The following is a 15,070-nucleotide window of genomic DNA, read 5'->3' as shown; positions in this document are numbered from 1 at the left end:
AGACTAGTCAAACACCGTCAAGTGCGTACAGAATAACAGACAAAGCCCACGTCGTGGCCACTGAGCAGTGCCTGGACTTCCAATGCACATACGCTGAAAAGGGAGACTGGATAGTTCCTGCCTTTCAGAGATTCCTGTACTATTGCTGATTAAGTAAACGAAGGCGACCATAACAGAAAAATCCTGGTCGTTCAGTTTTTTTTTACTAGTTGTCTGTTTAATTTATTTACTTCTGTAACGAAAACTAACTTACGACACCAAAACTACCCTAGAAAACAGGGATTCCACTTTTTTCCGATTTTTTTCTCTCCACGTGTCACCTGATTGTTACAGGTCTTATTCAATATTGAAGAATTCCATCTACAACCTAGGCACTTCCTTTAACTGAAATTTATTTCAATTATGATTTAAATTGTATATGTACTGATACGTTTTGGTGAACGTCACGTATTTATATCAGTAGTATGGTTGCTCCAGAGCGTGTTAACCACACACGAACAACTGTCAGCTGTTACGGTTTGTGTGAATCGCCTACTTTTCGAATTGGCTAGCCGACTACAATTCATCGCCAGCAAGTAACGACAGTTGCCTAAGCTGCAAATGACATACTATAAAACGAGTCCTGTAACAGTGTGATGATACGTGGCAAAACGAAGTATTGCAATACCTCAGCGTCTGTTCGTTGTTAAATAACAATGTCACTGTACATCATTCTGTACGCCTGTGCTTCCATATTCTGATGAAGCGAAAACTATGCTGGGAAAAGTTTTGTCGATACAAGAAGTTTCGCATCAAGGCGAATCGATAAATAATACAAAGATACCCTACCGTCACTAACAAATCAGGAGAAGACTAAACAGTGTAAAACGTCTGTCGTGAATCACCTGCTTATCTGTGTATTACTTGTCTGTCAGTTTTACTGGATTATAAGTATAATGCATGGTGCAGTAAGCTAAAAATCTTTCGAGAAAAGAGATTTTTTTGCGAATTCCACCCAACGATGAACGATGGTAACACACCCTCCATCATCTCCGAAGTGTACCCTGCTCGGTCGCCTTTCCACATTGCACGCTGCATTCTGTGGAAATCAAATTCCTCGTACAACTTGTTTATCGGTATTTATACACTTCGAAAACTTTTTTTTTTCATGCGGCAGCTGTCTCACTGTAGCATGTAGGCCCCAATCAAGGACCACGGCCGTCGTGCTTTTTCAAAGAGCTCCTTTGTACATCAGCAAACACTGTTACTGCTTCTAATTTTCTGTAGTGTGCTAATTGCGACCATGTTAGCGAGTGAGTGTTCCCGTAAGATCCGTAGCTGTGAAACTAACGATTATTCATCGGAAACAATGCTTCCAAAATAGATTCAATGCAAAGGATAAAGGATTACTAAGGACACCCAGAAGTATATCGATACAAGGAAAACTCCGCATCGAGGATTATTCCAACGATGGATGTGTGTTTACTTGTTTCTCAATACTTACAGGGAAGGACGAAAGGAAGGATATATTGTTTCTCAATACTTACAGGGAAGGACGAAAGGAAGGATATATTGTTTCTCAATACTTACAGGGAAGGACGAAAGGAAGGATGTAACGTCGCGGGTAATGAATCATGGATCAACACTGTTTCTTATTTTAAAAATGTAAAGGAAGCTAAAGACCTTCACTTCCGTGTCTTCTTACTGCTCAATTCAGTGTAGGGAAAAAAATTACGACTACAAATATCAGGAAAACAAAATTATCAGCGTATGGTTTCAAAGATTTCTCTGATACATCGAGGTTAAGATTACTGTATTATGCATAAAACAAAAACGTACCAATAAACAGAAAGTATCAACGGTTATGTGTTTATTTTGAGTCGTGGAAGGAAGGCCAAATCATGCGGAAACAGGCTGCATAAATTCTTTGATTCCCGTGATGCTATTGTTATGGACGGAGAATACGATGGGTGTGAAATGCAGTGAGTCTTTCAGATTCAGGAGGAAGGTTTTTCTTGTATACGGGGTGCGTCCAGCAGGAATGGTCAGTATTCATGGATGTGACAAAAACGATCATTCTAAGCAGAAGTCCAGTAAAAATGGCCTCTAAAATGTATGCCTTAAGAGCTATGATCACTACTTCATCTTCGGTACCGTGAAACCTCTAGTGAACAGTGCTCACAGCCTTTCAAGCATACATTTTAGAGCACATGGTTTATCAAACTTTTTGCTTCGAATGATCTTTCCTGTCATATCCATGAACATTGACCATTCCGTCTGCGACACCTAGTGTACACGGATGGAAAATACCCACATCGCATGAGCGGCGATGTACACTACAAACTGAAGAAGGTCCGACATTTGTCCCGTTTTTACATATTTCTTTATTAGTAATAGTAATTTTAATTGCTGTTGCTATGCAAGCTATCAAAATACATCAAAGGAGGAAATTATTTAATTATCACATAGGCCTGATTTCAGTTTTATAAAATGTGTATTTGAACTATTAGCTGTTTTTATTTTAAATCCAAATTCTACCGGTTTCGGTCTTGGACCATCTTTACGGATGAAGGGTTAAAACGATTTAAGCCGCCATATTGTGTTAGTTATTACTTAAAGTGTGTAGTGCGTTTCATGAATATAAATATATGATTCGGGACTTTCTAAGCAAACACCAAACTACAAACTGTATACAGAGCAGTGGTTTCAGTTGTCATGTCACAAAGAAACGCTTTGTATGTTAGTAGAGAGACACTTATAAAGAATAAATATTGTAGGAATAATTGATGTTATATGACCATATACTTCTGAGTTGAGTGTTCGACAAATTTAGTAATGTGGGAGAGTGCTGCTGTTCTGTCCGTTGATGTATACATATTCCGATGAGTTCTCATCTGCAGGTAAGATTTATATATGACAGTGAATAATACACATCTACAAACCATTTTGTTTATTCTGAAGGATTCACAATAGGAAGCTGCTATTCTACTACGTACAGGGGGTGGCCAATGAGTGTGTTGGATGAATAATTAAGTTCCCGGAAAATGAAGAGATACTGAACAGAAGAGACTAGATCACAAAAATTCGTCCGTAAAATTATTCCAATTTGTGATAAATAGCAAATTTTCTGCATGTAGTAGTTACTATTTTTTTAACAATTTTACTTTGGCGCATTCCGTATCCGTTCCGCAACGCTACCGTAGCAGAATTATTAAAACACAAACTCGTTAATATGATCAAAACGTAAGAGACAGCGGCGGTTCTCTCTTCCTTTTCTATATCAAAACAATTAGCGGCGCCTGAGCTATGAAACAAACTAAATGCCCTTGACTTGTCTCTTAAAGGTTTAAGGGGTTCCACTTTAGATATCGATTGCAAATTGTTAACATATCTACGAAACGCGTTTACAAAACAAGCGGCACTTTTGCGAGGGACCTGTCTGCACTTGAGAGGTAATGAGGTTCAGAATCTGTAGACTGCTTAAGGGCTAACCTTGCACTGCACGATGATCACGTGATTTTTGGAGTGTGTGTATGTTTGTGACAAACATCTCAGTGCTTATTGCTACTGTACGGCCCAGTCCCCAGATGCCGACGCCACTGTGACCGTCACCTTATTCTTGTTTTTCGGACACAGGGCGCCAGCGGCGGCCTTGCTATGTTCCCAGAGGCTCTCCAGAATTTCTCCTCTGTGCTCCACCGATCCCACACTCCTCCCGAGATGGAACTGCAGGCCGTGTGAAGCAGACAGAAAAGCCCACTGCTGCTGCTTACCTGGTCACAGATGATGTCCCACTTCTTCTCGTCGTCGTACTGCTTGAGCAGTTTCGCCTTGTCGGGTGGAAGGTCCATCGAGGCCTGCACACAAACAGAAATAAAAACATTTAGTACTAGAAATAAGAGCGCATTTTCTATTTACATACTAAGAGCACATAGCATGTCAACACGGAAAAAACTAAGGTTATGATTCAACATCCCACAGACGCTAAAGTCACTGGAGACGAAGCGCAAACAGACTGGAGATGGACTCTAATGGACTCTATCCCTTTGTTCCGTGAATGAATGTTCTTGCCCCTACAACTTACAAAATACAATAAGCTTCCGATTAGCTGGCTTGGTGATATAGGTTTAGCGATTTTTGAAAAATAAAAAACGAAAGACGAAGCATTCCGTTACAACAACAAATTTTCGTTTAGAATATAAATTTCTGGTTAGCAAGATGTAAATGACGAAAACACGCGCGAGTGGTTATCCCTATGAATCGCGATCTGAGCAGCAAGGTGGCATTGATATAGTTAGTGATCTACAGTGATCCGCTAGGGGTAGATGACGGAGATGAGTCGATAGAAGAACTCTCACACCGAGACGCTGGAAAGTGTTCCAGGACGAAATTCGCTCGACTGCACCGCTATTTTGACTCCTTGGAGAATGAGAACCATGGTCAGAAAAAAAAATTATATAAAATATAATGTATTTGAACAGCAGTTTTGTAAGCAAGCTGTCAGTTTCCGGTGAGTAGTAACTAAGTTGTGAAATTCGTTTTCGGATATGACATGTTGTGTTTTGTTTTTAAACAGACTAACAGCAGTTTCCGATAAAACCTGGGTAATTTGTTTTATCGGTGTTTTTCAGCTGGAGTTTGCTATAACTCAAAAACAAAACAAAAAAAATATTGTGATGCAGGAGCAGTTTATTCTCTACGTGCGAACGAAGGTGCCACACCACTAATAATTCAATAATAATAATTTCAAATAGTTTACCACTAATAATTCAAATGTTGAAAGACCAGCTACTGAGCTGGGCGACTGACAAAAAGTGAGAGGTGTATTATCAGTCGTTCGTGTATCCCAGCTGAATAGGATGTCATAGCAATGGTATGGGCTTTGAAACACGTATCTCCGAACGAAATACAAATCATCCGAACGAAATACAAATCATCCGAACGAAATACAAATCATCCGAACGAAATACAAATCATCCGAACGAAATACAAATCATCCGAACGAAATACAAATCATCCGAACGAAATACAAATCATCCGAACGAAATACAAATCATCCGAACGAAATACAAATCATCCGAACGAAATACAAATCATCCGAACGAAATACAAATCATCCGAACGAAATACAAATCATCCGAACGAAATACAAATCATCCGAACGAAATACAAATCATCCGAACGAAATACAAATCATCCGAACGAAATACAAATCATCCGAACGAAAAGAGGCACCTGTCGATGTAGCGGTTAGTGTGAAAGATATTACAAATCGGAAGTCAGCCGTGGTTTTTCTGAAATAGCCACCCTATCGTTCATCAAACGTGAGTTTGGGAAACTACGGAAAACACCTGGATGGCAGGAGGGCACTGTACCCCCGCTCCTCCTACACAGCACCTCAACCACAGCGTCGCCTATCTCGTAAACTTTAAAGACAAAGCAATTGCAGCGAGCTGACGGTCTTTCCAATATTCGTTTCTTGAAAATATCGAAAAAAAATTGTGCCGAAGGTAGAAGAACGTACTTACACGGGTCGACGTACGTGAGGTTTCTGATCCTCCCACGAAGCAATGGCAATAACAACAAACCGTTAAGACTGCTCTATGTGAATGTTTCGTGTTCATGTCTCCTAAAAGTTCATTAATACTTTGTCTACTTCAGGCAAAGGAAGAAAGGATGTTTTTGAATTCAGCTTTTGGAGAAGTAATTAGAATTAGCCACCATGTTAAAGTAAACACACGATTTTCGTATTTATTTTTTCCTATCGCGAAAAATCCTTGTGCACTTTTCCGGTCAAGAGGAATGTTCGATACGACCGTCGGCTTTGACCAGTGACAATGTCACGTCACCTTTTCGTGCATATATTCACAATTTTGTTGTTAGTAGCCGAAACCAACGAATGTGACTGAAAAATCGGTTATAATGACACATTGATCTGTATCTTAGCCCGAGGTATAGTTTAGGTTGGAAGATAGGAACGTGGTTGTAGTAACAGACTAATTTGTACCTTCACCCGTTAGAAAAAATCGCCAATAACGTTGTAGCCGCCATACGATTACCGCGTTTGTCACATATTTCCTATGTCACTGATCAAAGCCGAAAACTAGTATGGAACATTTCTCTATATCCCACTCTTTCTTACCGACAGATATTAGTCAGTCGGACCAAATTTTGAGAAGTTTTAACTCAACTATACACAAACTGCGCATTTACTTATTTTACTGAACAAAAAGGAACAGCGAACAGAAGCGACTATTGGCTACACATTCCTTTAGCTCCATCGCTCTTGTTCTTTACTTCTCTTCGAAAAGAGTTTCCAACTATGTTTTCAGCTGACTACATGACTATAAACAGTGAAACACCTCCAATCGGAAGAGTGCAATGCCCCCGCGCCGCATCGGGCAGTGAATGTGAACAATGCCTGTTTCTGTTTCCCACGCCCTTTGTGTTTTGCGACTGCGCACAGTGGCCTGTGTGTCGACCAGCATAAACCGCCACTGGTGGATGCGCATTTTGGCACTAGCGCCATGAGAACCGAACCACCACAGGTGAAGGGGACTACGCTCGTAAGCACTCCCGATTACGATACTACTTGGAACTGTTTCTCCGCTTACTGCATACCATACAAGCACTCCACCGATTCTGGGCTATTCTCACGCAACCACATCTGTGTTTTTCTCCCTACAAATCGCATCAATTCGAGAACTTTTTCCCTTGTAGGGAAGGAGGTAGGAACAGATATTTCTGGTCAGGCGTACACTTCAAAAATATTTTTCAAAGAAATTTTCAGGAGTAATAACTATGTTTGGAACATTAAGTAGTGAAGCAAGTCAATACACTCAACTTCGAAAAAGGCAAAAAAAGTAATATCACTCACAATTTAATAATTCAATACGAGTGTCCACCTGAAGATGAAGAGTAAAACTCTCAAAACACATCACATCATAGAGCAAACAAGTAATTTTTTTACTGTAAGCTTCAGTCACGTTTCAGTCGCAATACTTGGCGAGATTCTGCATCGCCACTTTCAGGTACCCATCTCGTAATTTTATATTTTGTTTTCTTATGATATAGTACCACGCTTTTGTTATTGGGTGTGCAAATTAGATGGTCAAATTTCGTTGGTCCAGTCCAGAAAAACTAACAAGAACTCTGTCTTTTGCTAGGTCTTAAATTTTGAAAAATAAACTATTACGTGACGTCTAATGAGAAAATGGATTTCTTCAGGTATATATGGCATTAAACTCAAAACATCACTTACACAGTTTTGTTTATACTGGAGCGGTTTAAACTGTTAAATACGGTACTTTTAATACTGTTAATGTACGTTAATATTACAATACTGTGAATATATTCCACTGGAACACATTTATTATATTAAAGTTACATTACGATCACTCGCGACAACACATGTCAACGAACAGTAATTTTTTTTTCCTTACAGAAACCACAGGAAAATATCCAATTTGTTACTACGGACTCGTTAGCGGAAACAACTTTAGTGATTTTTATTTTTTCTCTCCAACAAAGACTTTTTTTTTAACTTCACGTTATTTTTTAACTCTTCATTCAGCAACATTCCCTATTTTGTACCCCTCTAGTCATTTATAAATATACAGAACTGCCTGTTGTCAAACTAAGTGCTGGTATTGTAACGCGATTGCATCAAGAGAAATAAAGTGTTGCTTGTAAAATTCTGAAGACAGTCGCGAGCCTCATCTGGATCCATGTAAGCCGTGCAGGAAGTACACTGAACAGGGGTTGGCGGAAAGCACTTCACACTAACGTTAACATTTTCTGTTCCATTCCATTCATTTGTTGAACGGAGAAAAAAAATGCACTCTCCCCATACCTTATTCTCAAGATACCTACGCGATATGCACTTTTGCGGCAGCAGAAATGTCGCAGTCATCTTCGAATACCGGTTCTCTAAATTTATCCAACAGGCTTTCGCGAGAACAATGTAGCCATTGTTCCCTCGTTCAATATAGGAATGGAATAGGAAAGAATATCGGTAACACTAAGATATATGAACCTGCCACGCAAGTATAGTGTCCCTTACGGAGTATCTACAAAGGTTCAACAACAATTTGGAGCTATACGAAACACGTTGTCATTCAGCTGTTATGAATATTTAGTTTATTGTTGACAGTCGAGAAGGTTACACACGTTATCGGCTGGTCGGGGAATTTTTACTTTCGAAAATGATGGATCAAAGATTTTTCATTAAATTTTGCTTGAAAAAATGGAATAAACTGCTGCACCGCATTCGAAATGTTGACTGTGGCTTTTGCCGAATCTACTACTAGTAAAACGTAGTTTACGAGTGGTCTAAATGTTTCAAAGAGGGCCGAGAAAACGTTTAATACAACCGCCCTGGACGCCCTAGCAGATCATTACTGAAGACATTGTGGAAAAACCAAAGAAAATTGTTTTGGAAAATCGATGGATCACTATCAGAAAGATTGCTGATGATGTCGGCATATCCTTTGGCTCATACTAAGCAATTTTTTCGGGTACCGGCATTAAACGTGAAGCAGCAAAGATTGTTCCTTCGCATCTGATGTTTTTCCGCTTTCCCTGTTCAAAATGGCCCTGAGCACTATGGGACTTAACTTCTGAGGTCATCAGTCCCCTAGAACTTAGAACTACTTAAACCTAACGACATCACATACACCCATGCCCGAGGCAGGATTCGAACCTGCGATCGTAGCGGTCGCGTGGTTCCAGACTGTAGCGCCCTGAACCTCTCGGCCACCCCGGCCGGCTCTTTCCCTGTATGCAGTATAAATAGTGTATACGGAGTCTTTTCAAACACCAAACACTTGGGCTCCGTTGGTTACGAAAGCACCCACCATAAAAACTCCAAAATTTTGCACCCACTCAGTTCAGACATTAATGCACTCACAGCCACACAGAAGACTGCCCCGACCGCGACTAGGACACTTGTAATGTTGTTGTTGCTGTCTTCAGTCCTAAGACTGGTTTGATGCAGCTCTCCATGCTACCCTATCTTGTGCAAGTTTCATCTCCCAGTACTTACTGCAACCTACATTCGTCTAAATCTGTTTAGGGTATTCATCTCTTGGTCTCCCTCTACGATTTTTACCCTCCACGCTGCCCTCCAATACCAAATTTGTGATCCCTTGATGCCTCAGAACATGTCCTACCAACCGGTCCCCTCTTCTCGTCAAGTTGTGCCACAAACTCCTCTTCTCCCCAATTTTATTCAGTACCTCATTAGTTATGTGATCTACCCATCTAATCTTCAGCATTCTTCTGTAGCACCACATTTACTTGTAATGTACTGAGGAAATTTTATACATGCCATTCGTGCCACATAAAACGTGCAGGCTTGGCTAGCATTTGAGTTTATGTTCCAAGATACATTTCTCGCGGTGTTTTCACGTTTTTGTGCGGTTCCTGTCAGTATATGAAACGACGTAGGATGTCGTTTCCTGACGTGGGTTCCGATCTTATGTACTCGTCATGTCACCCTCTACTGTACCGGGAAGTTTTTTTTTTTTTTACACGCCGTGTGTAGAATGGGCGTAAGATCGCTGTCAGTGTGTATGGTGGTACCGATTACGTCTATGTCAAACGGTAAAAAAGAAGGTGAGGTCAGCGCCAGAAGCATGCTGCAAGCGGACAGGTGTGCGACGCCCCGGAAGCCGGGGCCCGACGTGGGCGGCGGCTTTGCGTGCGGCACGCGTGCGTGGTGCGTGCAGCGGGACGCGACGAGAGGGGCGGGGCTGTTGACAGTCGGTCGCATCGCAGCTGAACACGCAGGGCTGAGGGCGAGGGCGGCTGGGAGCGGGCGGAGGGCGGCGGGCGCAGGAATCTGATTTGCCCTGCGCGGGGCGGCGCGGCGCTGCGGCTTGGTCGATACGACACCCCGCCGCCGGCTGGCTGCACCCCAGGCCACGGACACACTGCCTGCCGCGTGCTGGACCTGCCGCTGTAGCAGCCGCGCGGTCCAGCGCTACACGCCTACTGGTTCTGCATTCTTATCGTACCTAAACTCTGTAGCTCGGAAATACCCCACGCATACAGCAGTACGGTGGCTACGAAAATTGCACAACCAAGAAGGAAAGGAAATGGCAAAAATTTACTTATTGTCCGTATACAGTATGTTGTTGTTGTGGTCCTCAGTCCCGAGACTGGTTTGATACAGCTCTCGATGCTACTTTATCCTGTGCAATCTTCTTCATCTTCCAGTACCTACTGCAACCTACATCCTTCTGAATCTGCTTAGTGTATTCATCTCTTGGTCTCCCTCCACGATTTTTACCCTCCACGCTTCCCTCCAATACTAAATTGGTGATCCTTTGATGTCTCAGAATATGTCCTACCAACCGATCCCTTCTTCTAGTCAAGTTGTGCCACAAGCTCCTCTTCTCCCCAATTCTATTCAATACCTCCTCATTAGTTATGTGATCTACCCATCTAATCTTCAGCATTCTTCTGCAGCACCACATTTCGAAAGCTTCTATTCTCATCTTGTCCAAACTATTTATCGTCCACGTTTCACTTCCATACATGGCTACACTCCATACAAATACTTTGAGAAATGACTTCCTGACACTTAAATCTACACTTGATGCTAACAAATTTTTCTTCTCCAGATACGCTTTCCTTCGCATTCCCAGTCTACATTTTATATCTTCTCTACTTCGACCATCATCAGTTATTTTGCTCCCCAAATAGCTAAACTCCTTTACCACTTTAAATGTCTCATTTCCTAATCTAATTCCCTCAGCATCACCTGGGTTAACTCGACTACATTCCATTATCCTCGTTTTGCTTTTGTTGATGTTCATCTTATATCCTCCTTTCAAGACACTGTCCATTCCGTTCAACTGCTCTTCCAAGTCCTTTGCTGTCTCTGACAGAATTACAATGTCTTCGGCGAACCTCAAAGTTTTTATTTCTTCTCCATGGATTTTAATTCCTACTCCGTATTTTTTCTTTTGGTTCCTTTTCTGCTTGCTCAATATACAGATTGAATAACATCGGGGAGAGGCTACAACCCTGTCTCACTCCTTTCCCAACCACTGCTTCCCTTTCATGCCCCTCGACTCATAACTGCCATCTGCTTTCTGTACAAATTGTAAATAGCCTTTCGCTCCCTGTATTTTACCTCTGCCACCTTTAGAATTTGAAAGAGTATTCCAATCAACATTGTCAAAAGCTTTCTCTAACTACAAATGCTAGAAACATAGATTTGCCTTTCCTTAATCTTCGTAGGGTCAGTATTGCCTCACGTGTTCCAACATTTCTAAGGAATCCAAACTGATCTTCTCCGAGGTCGCCTTCTATCAGTTTTTCCATTCCTCTGTAAAGAATTCGCGTTAGTATTTTGCAGCTGTGACTTATTAAACTGATAGTTCGGTAATTTTCACATCTGTCAACACCTGCTTTCTTTGGGATTGGAATTATTATATTCTTCTTGAAGTCTGAGGGTATTTCGCCTGTCTTATACATCTTGCTCACCAGATGGTAGAGTTTTGTGAGGACTGGCTCTCCCAAGGCCGTCAGTAGTTCTAATGGAATGTTGTCTACTTCGGGGGCCTTATTTCGACACAGGTCTTTCAGTGCTCTGTCAAACTCTTCACGCAGTAGCTTATCTCCCATGTCATCTTCATCTACATCCTCTTCCATTTCCATAATATTGTCCTCAAGTACATCGCCCTTGTATAAACCCTCTATATACTCCTTCCACCTTTCTGCTTTCCCTTCTTGTACTATACAGTATACTAGGAAGAATTCATCATTAAATTTCGTCACTGCATACACAACACCCCGTGCTACACACTTGCGTATCTTTACCATTCTTCTACGTCATCTAACTGTGCGGGGCCACTGAAATTATTCTCCTGGGCCAGCCTCTTCGTTTTACAGTATCACTTGCAGCAACCGTCGTCTTCTTCTTCTTCTTCTTCTTCAATTATTTGTTGCGTATCTTCCAATCCCCAACACCACGTTTGTTATGTTATCCGTCCACCTAATTTTCAACGTTCTTAAATAGCACCACATCACAAACGCTTCTATATTGTTTCGGTTTTTCCGCAGTCCACGATCCACTCTCGCTCCCATCTCAGGTTCTGGGAAATTTCTACCTCAACGGTCAATATTTACAACTGAGCCGACTTATTTTGATGAGGATAGCCGTCTTTGCCTGAGCTAGGCTGCTTCGTATGTTATTTCGCTTCTATGGTAGCAGAATTCAGTCACTTCGTCGTTTCCAGTTTTGATAGTAAGTCTAACATAAATCATCTTATTATTCGCCACTACTTTCGAGTTTGCTCTGTTTGCTTTTCCGCCAATGTTAATTCCATTAAACTTAATTCCATTGATTAGTGTTGCAATTCTTCCTCATTCTCAATGAGGATAGCAATGTCATCGCCGACTAGTACAACCACTACCACCCGCCCCTGAATTTTTTTTCTACTGTTCAACCTTTTGTACATCCATAATCTCTTCTTCGATTTATAGATTGTACCGTAGCAGCGGAAGACTCCATCTCTGTCTTCTACCCCCTTCTAATCCGAATACTTTCTCGGTCTTCTCCATCTCTGTCTTCTACCCCCTTCTAATCCGAATACTTTCTCGGTCTTCGAGTCTTATTTTTCCTTTCTTGGCTCTTATACATACAGTGTATAATCGTTCTTTTCCTATAGCTTACACTATTTTCGTTAGTATTTCTACCATCTTGCACTATTTTATGTCGTTAAATGCTTTTTTTTAGGTCTACAAATATTATGAAAGTGTCCTGCAGACTGACCCTTCTGGCCATTACAATTGCGACGTAAGGAAGGACAGCAAATAAAATTTTACCCCTTGTCCGCCTACAGTACATTGGGGAAAAAACATTTTTAACTTGTTGGTGATTTTGGGGGCACACAGTGTGCGAAATTTTGTGCACACAGCTGCCACCTCTGGTAACCTTGGGTCTAACTCTGCTTGCTAACGAGTCGAACTGAGCTTCGATGACAGATCCAACCCTACGCCAGAGTTCTTGCTGTAACTAACACCAATTCCTGGCTCAAGGTTTATGGCGCAGTTTTGCGAACCTGCAGCGCCAAGGGAACATTGTCCGTATCCTTGGCTGCAAGTTGCTTGGGACCGTAGAGATCCCGCACGGTGAGTACGGTCTTCCTGAACACATCGATTCCATATTCGCATGACAGTCACTGGACGCCGACCAGAGCGAGCAGTAAAAATCGTGAAGTGATACAGGCCACAATCATACCGCTGTCTGAGACTTCTATTTGCTGCAATGGCTTTAGGTAACAAATCGACGAAATCAGAGAGACGCTGCTAGGACCGTAACAAGTAGCTATAATTAATTAAATGGCGCTCCAGCTGCTCTGTTGAACTTTATTTAGTCCACCACCAGTTTCGGCTTTTTTTAAGGCCTTTCTCAAGTGGATCTGAAACTGTCATAGATGTATATAATTGAATATACAAAAACGTATGTTTAGTGCTTTTTGGATATAAAACTTACAGTGGAGAAGTAATGTCCAAAAGATATTAAAAGAAAGTCTGGTAGATTTAAAATCTTGCTTGAATAATGATATCAGCAGAATATGGTCATCTGGAGACCGTAAAATTCATTACATTATAATTATTCTTTACATTTACTAAGAGTTATGTTTTGACACACTATTTGCATCTTGTGTAAATAAGAGGCTAAAAAAGGTTGTTAAAGTGCGACTTAGCTGCGGTGGACGGATCATCAAAATAAAGTACACTCCTTGTGTATAAAAGTTTAACTACAGACGTGGTTGACATAGCCTGCACGTCAGCATAACTTTGACGAGTCTTCGACTGGTCATAGAGCAAATTTACAAACATCTAGATACCATCTACGTACAGTTACAAATTTGCGGACTGACGTTAATGAAGTTATTAATGAGAGGGCGGCAGATGACTAAGGAACTAGTGCTTTTAAGTACGCAATATTCATTAATCGCGTTTTCTTTTGGATCTTTTAGGTGTCTAAATTTTTATTTGTTAAATAACGTCCAAAAAGTACCCTTTATTCACTGTATGAAGAATTACTTAGTTTTTTCGACACTGAGCACTGTGGGATTCTCTTGTCTGAGGTGAGCTGTGAAGATTAATATTTACTTTTTTGTTTTTTTCTTTTACAAAGAACAAAGAACTGAAAAGAAAAGAAAAACGTACGAAATAAATCATCCTTTGCTGATCACCTCACACAAGAGAATCATAGTGCACAATATTGCAAATAACCTAATAATCATTCATACAATGAGTGAAGGATACTTACGGACGTTTTTGAACATGTAAAAGTTTAGATACATTTAAAAGATCCAGAAGGAAACACGCATAATGAGCAATGTCCACTTAAAAGCACCAGTTTCTTGACCATCTGCCGCCCCGTTATTGATAACCTCTTTAAAGTTACTCCGAAAATTCGAGACTGTATATAGGAGTTTGTAAATATGCTAGTCTCTAAATAGACAGCATGTTAGCATAGCTTGGATTTGTGGTGGATTATGCTGACAGTCAAGGTATTCCAATCCTGTCTGTAGTTCAACTCTTGTGCACCAAGAGGGTAATTCCGCACTTCACTTGGATAGCCTGTCCACCACTACTTAGTTGCACTTTGGTTAAAAACCTAATTTTAGCCTCTCAATTATACAACATGAAAACTCGAATAAATCCAAAGAATAATTACAATGTAATGAATTTTACGATCTTCGAAAAACCAAATTCTCCTGATACCAGTCAAGCAAGATTTTAAATCTACCAGACTTTTTTTTATATCTTTTAGACATTTTATAGCCAAAATGTACCTTAACTTACGTAAACCTTGTTTTTTCTTCTTCAGTTTTACACATGTATACATCCATCACAGGCACGGCAGTTTCAGATCCACTTGAGAATGGCGTAACAAAAAAGCCGAATGCGATAGTGGACTGGAAGTTCTACATAGTAAGTGGAACGCCCTTTTCATTACTCGAACAGCTGCGGACCAAATTGAGAAACTAATAATATCGGTATAAGCTACATCAATGTCAGCACAAGCTACATCAAAGTGTAAGAGAGGTGTTCGAGAAACTTA

General features: G+C 40.9%; 1 protein-coding gene across 5 annotated transcripts in view; it reads right to left on the bottom strand.

The window, feature by feature from the left end:
* The window catches only part of LOC126251325 (formin-like protein), a 464,159-nt gene that overhangs the window by 222,752 nt on the left and 226,337 nt on the right, over positions 1–15,070 (bottom strand). For all 5 annotated transcript variants that reach the window (XM_049951660.1, XM_049951662.1, XM_049951661.1 and 2 more), the window contains exon 2: positions 3,753–3,836. In XM_049951660.1, the coding sequence (XP_049807617.1) occupies positions 3,753–3,836 (84 nt within the window). The remainder of the gene's footprint in view (positions 1–3,752; positions 3,837–15,070) is intronic.

This window comes from Schistocerca nitens, chromosome 4, assembly GCF_023898315.1.
Source record: "Schistocerca nitens isolate TAMUIC-IGC-003100 chromosome 4, iqSchNite1.1, whole genome shotgun sequence".
In the NCBI taxonomy this organism is placed as follows: Eukaryota; Metazoa; Arthropoda; class Insecta; order Orthoptera; family Acrididae; genus Schistocerca; species Schistocerca nitens.
This window is presented reverse-complemented; position numbering and strand designations above follow the sequence as displayed.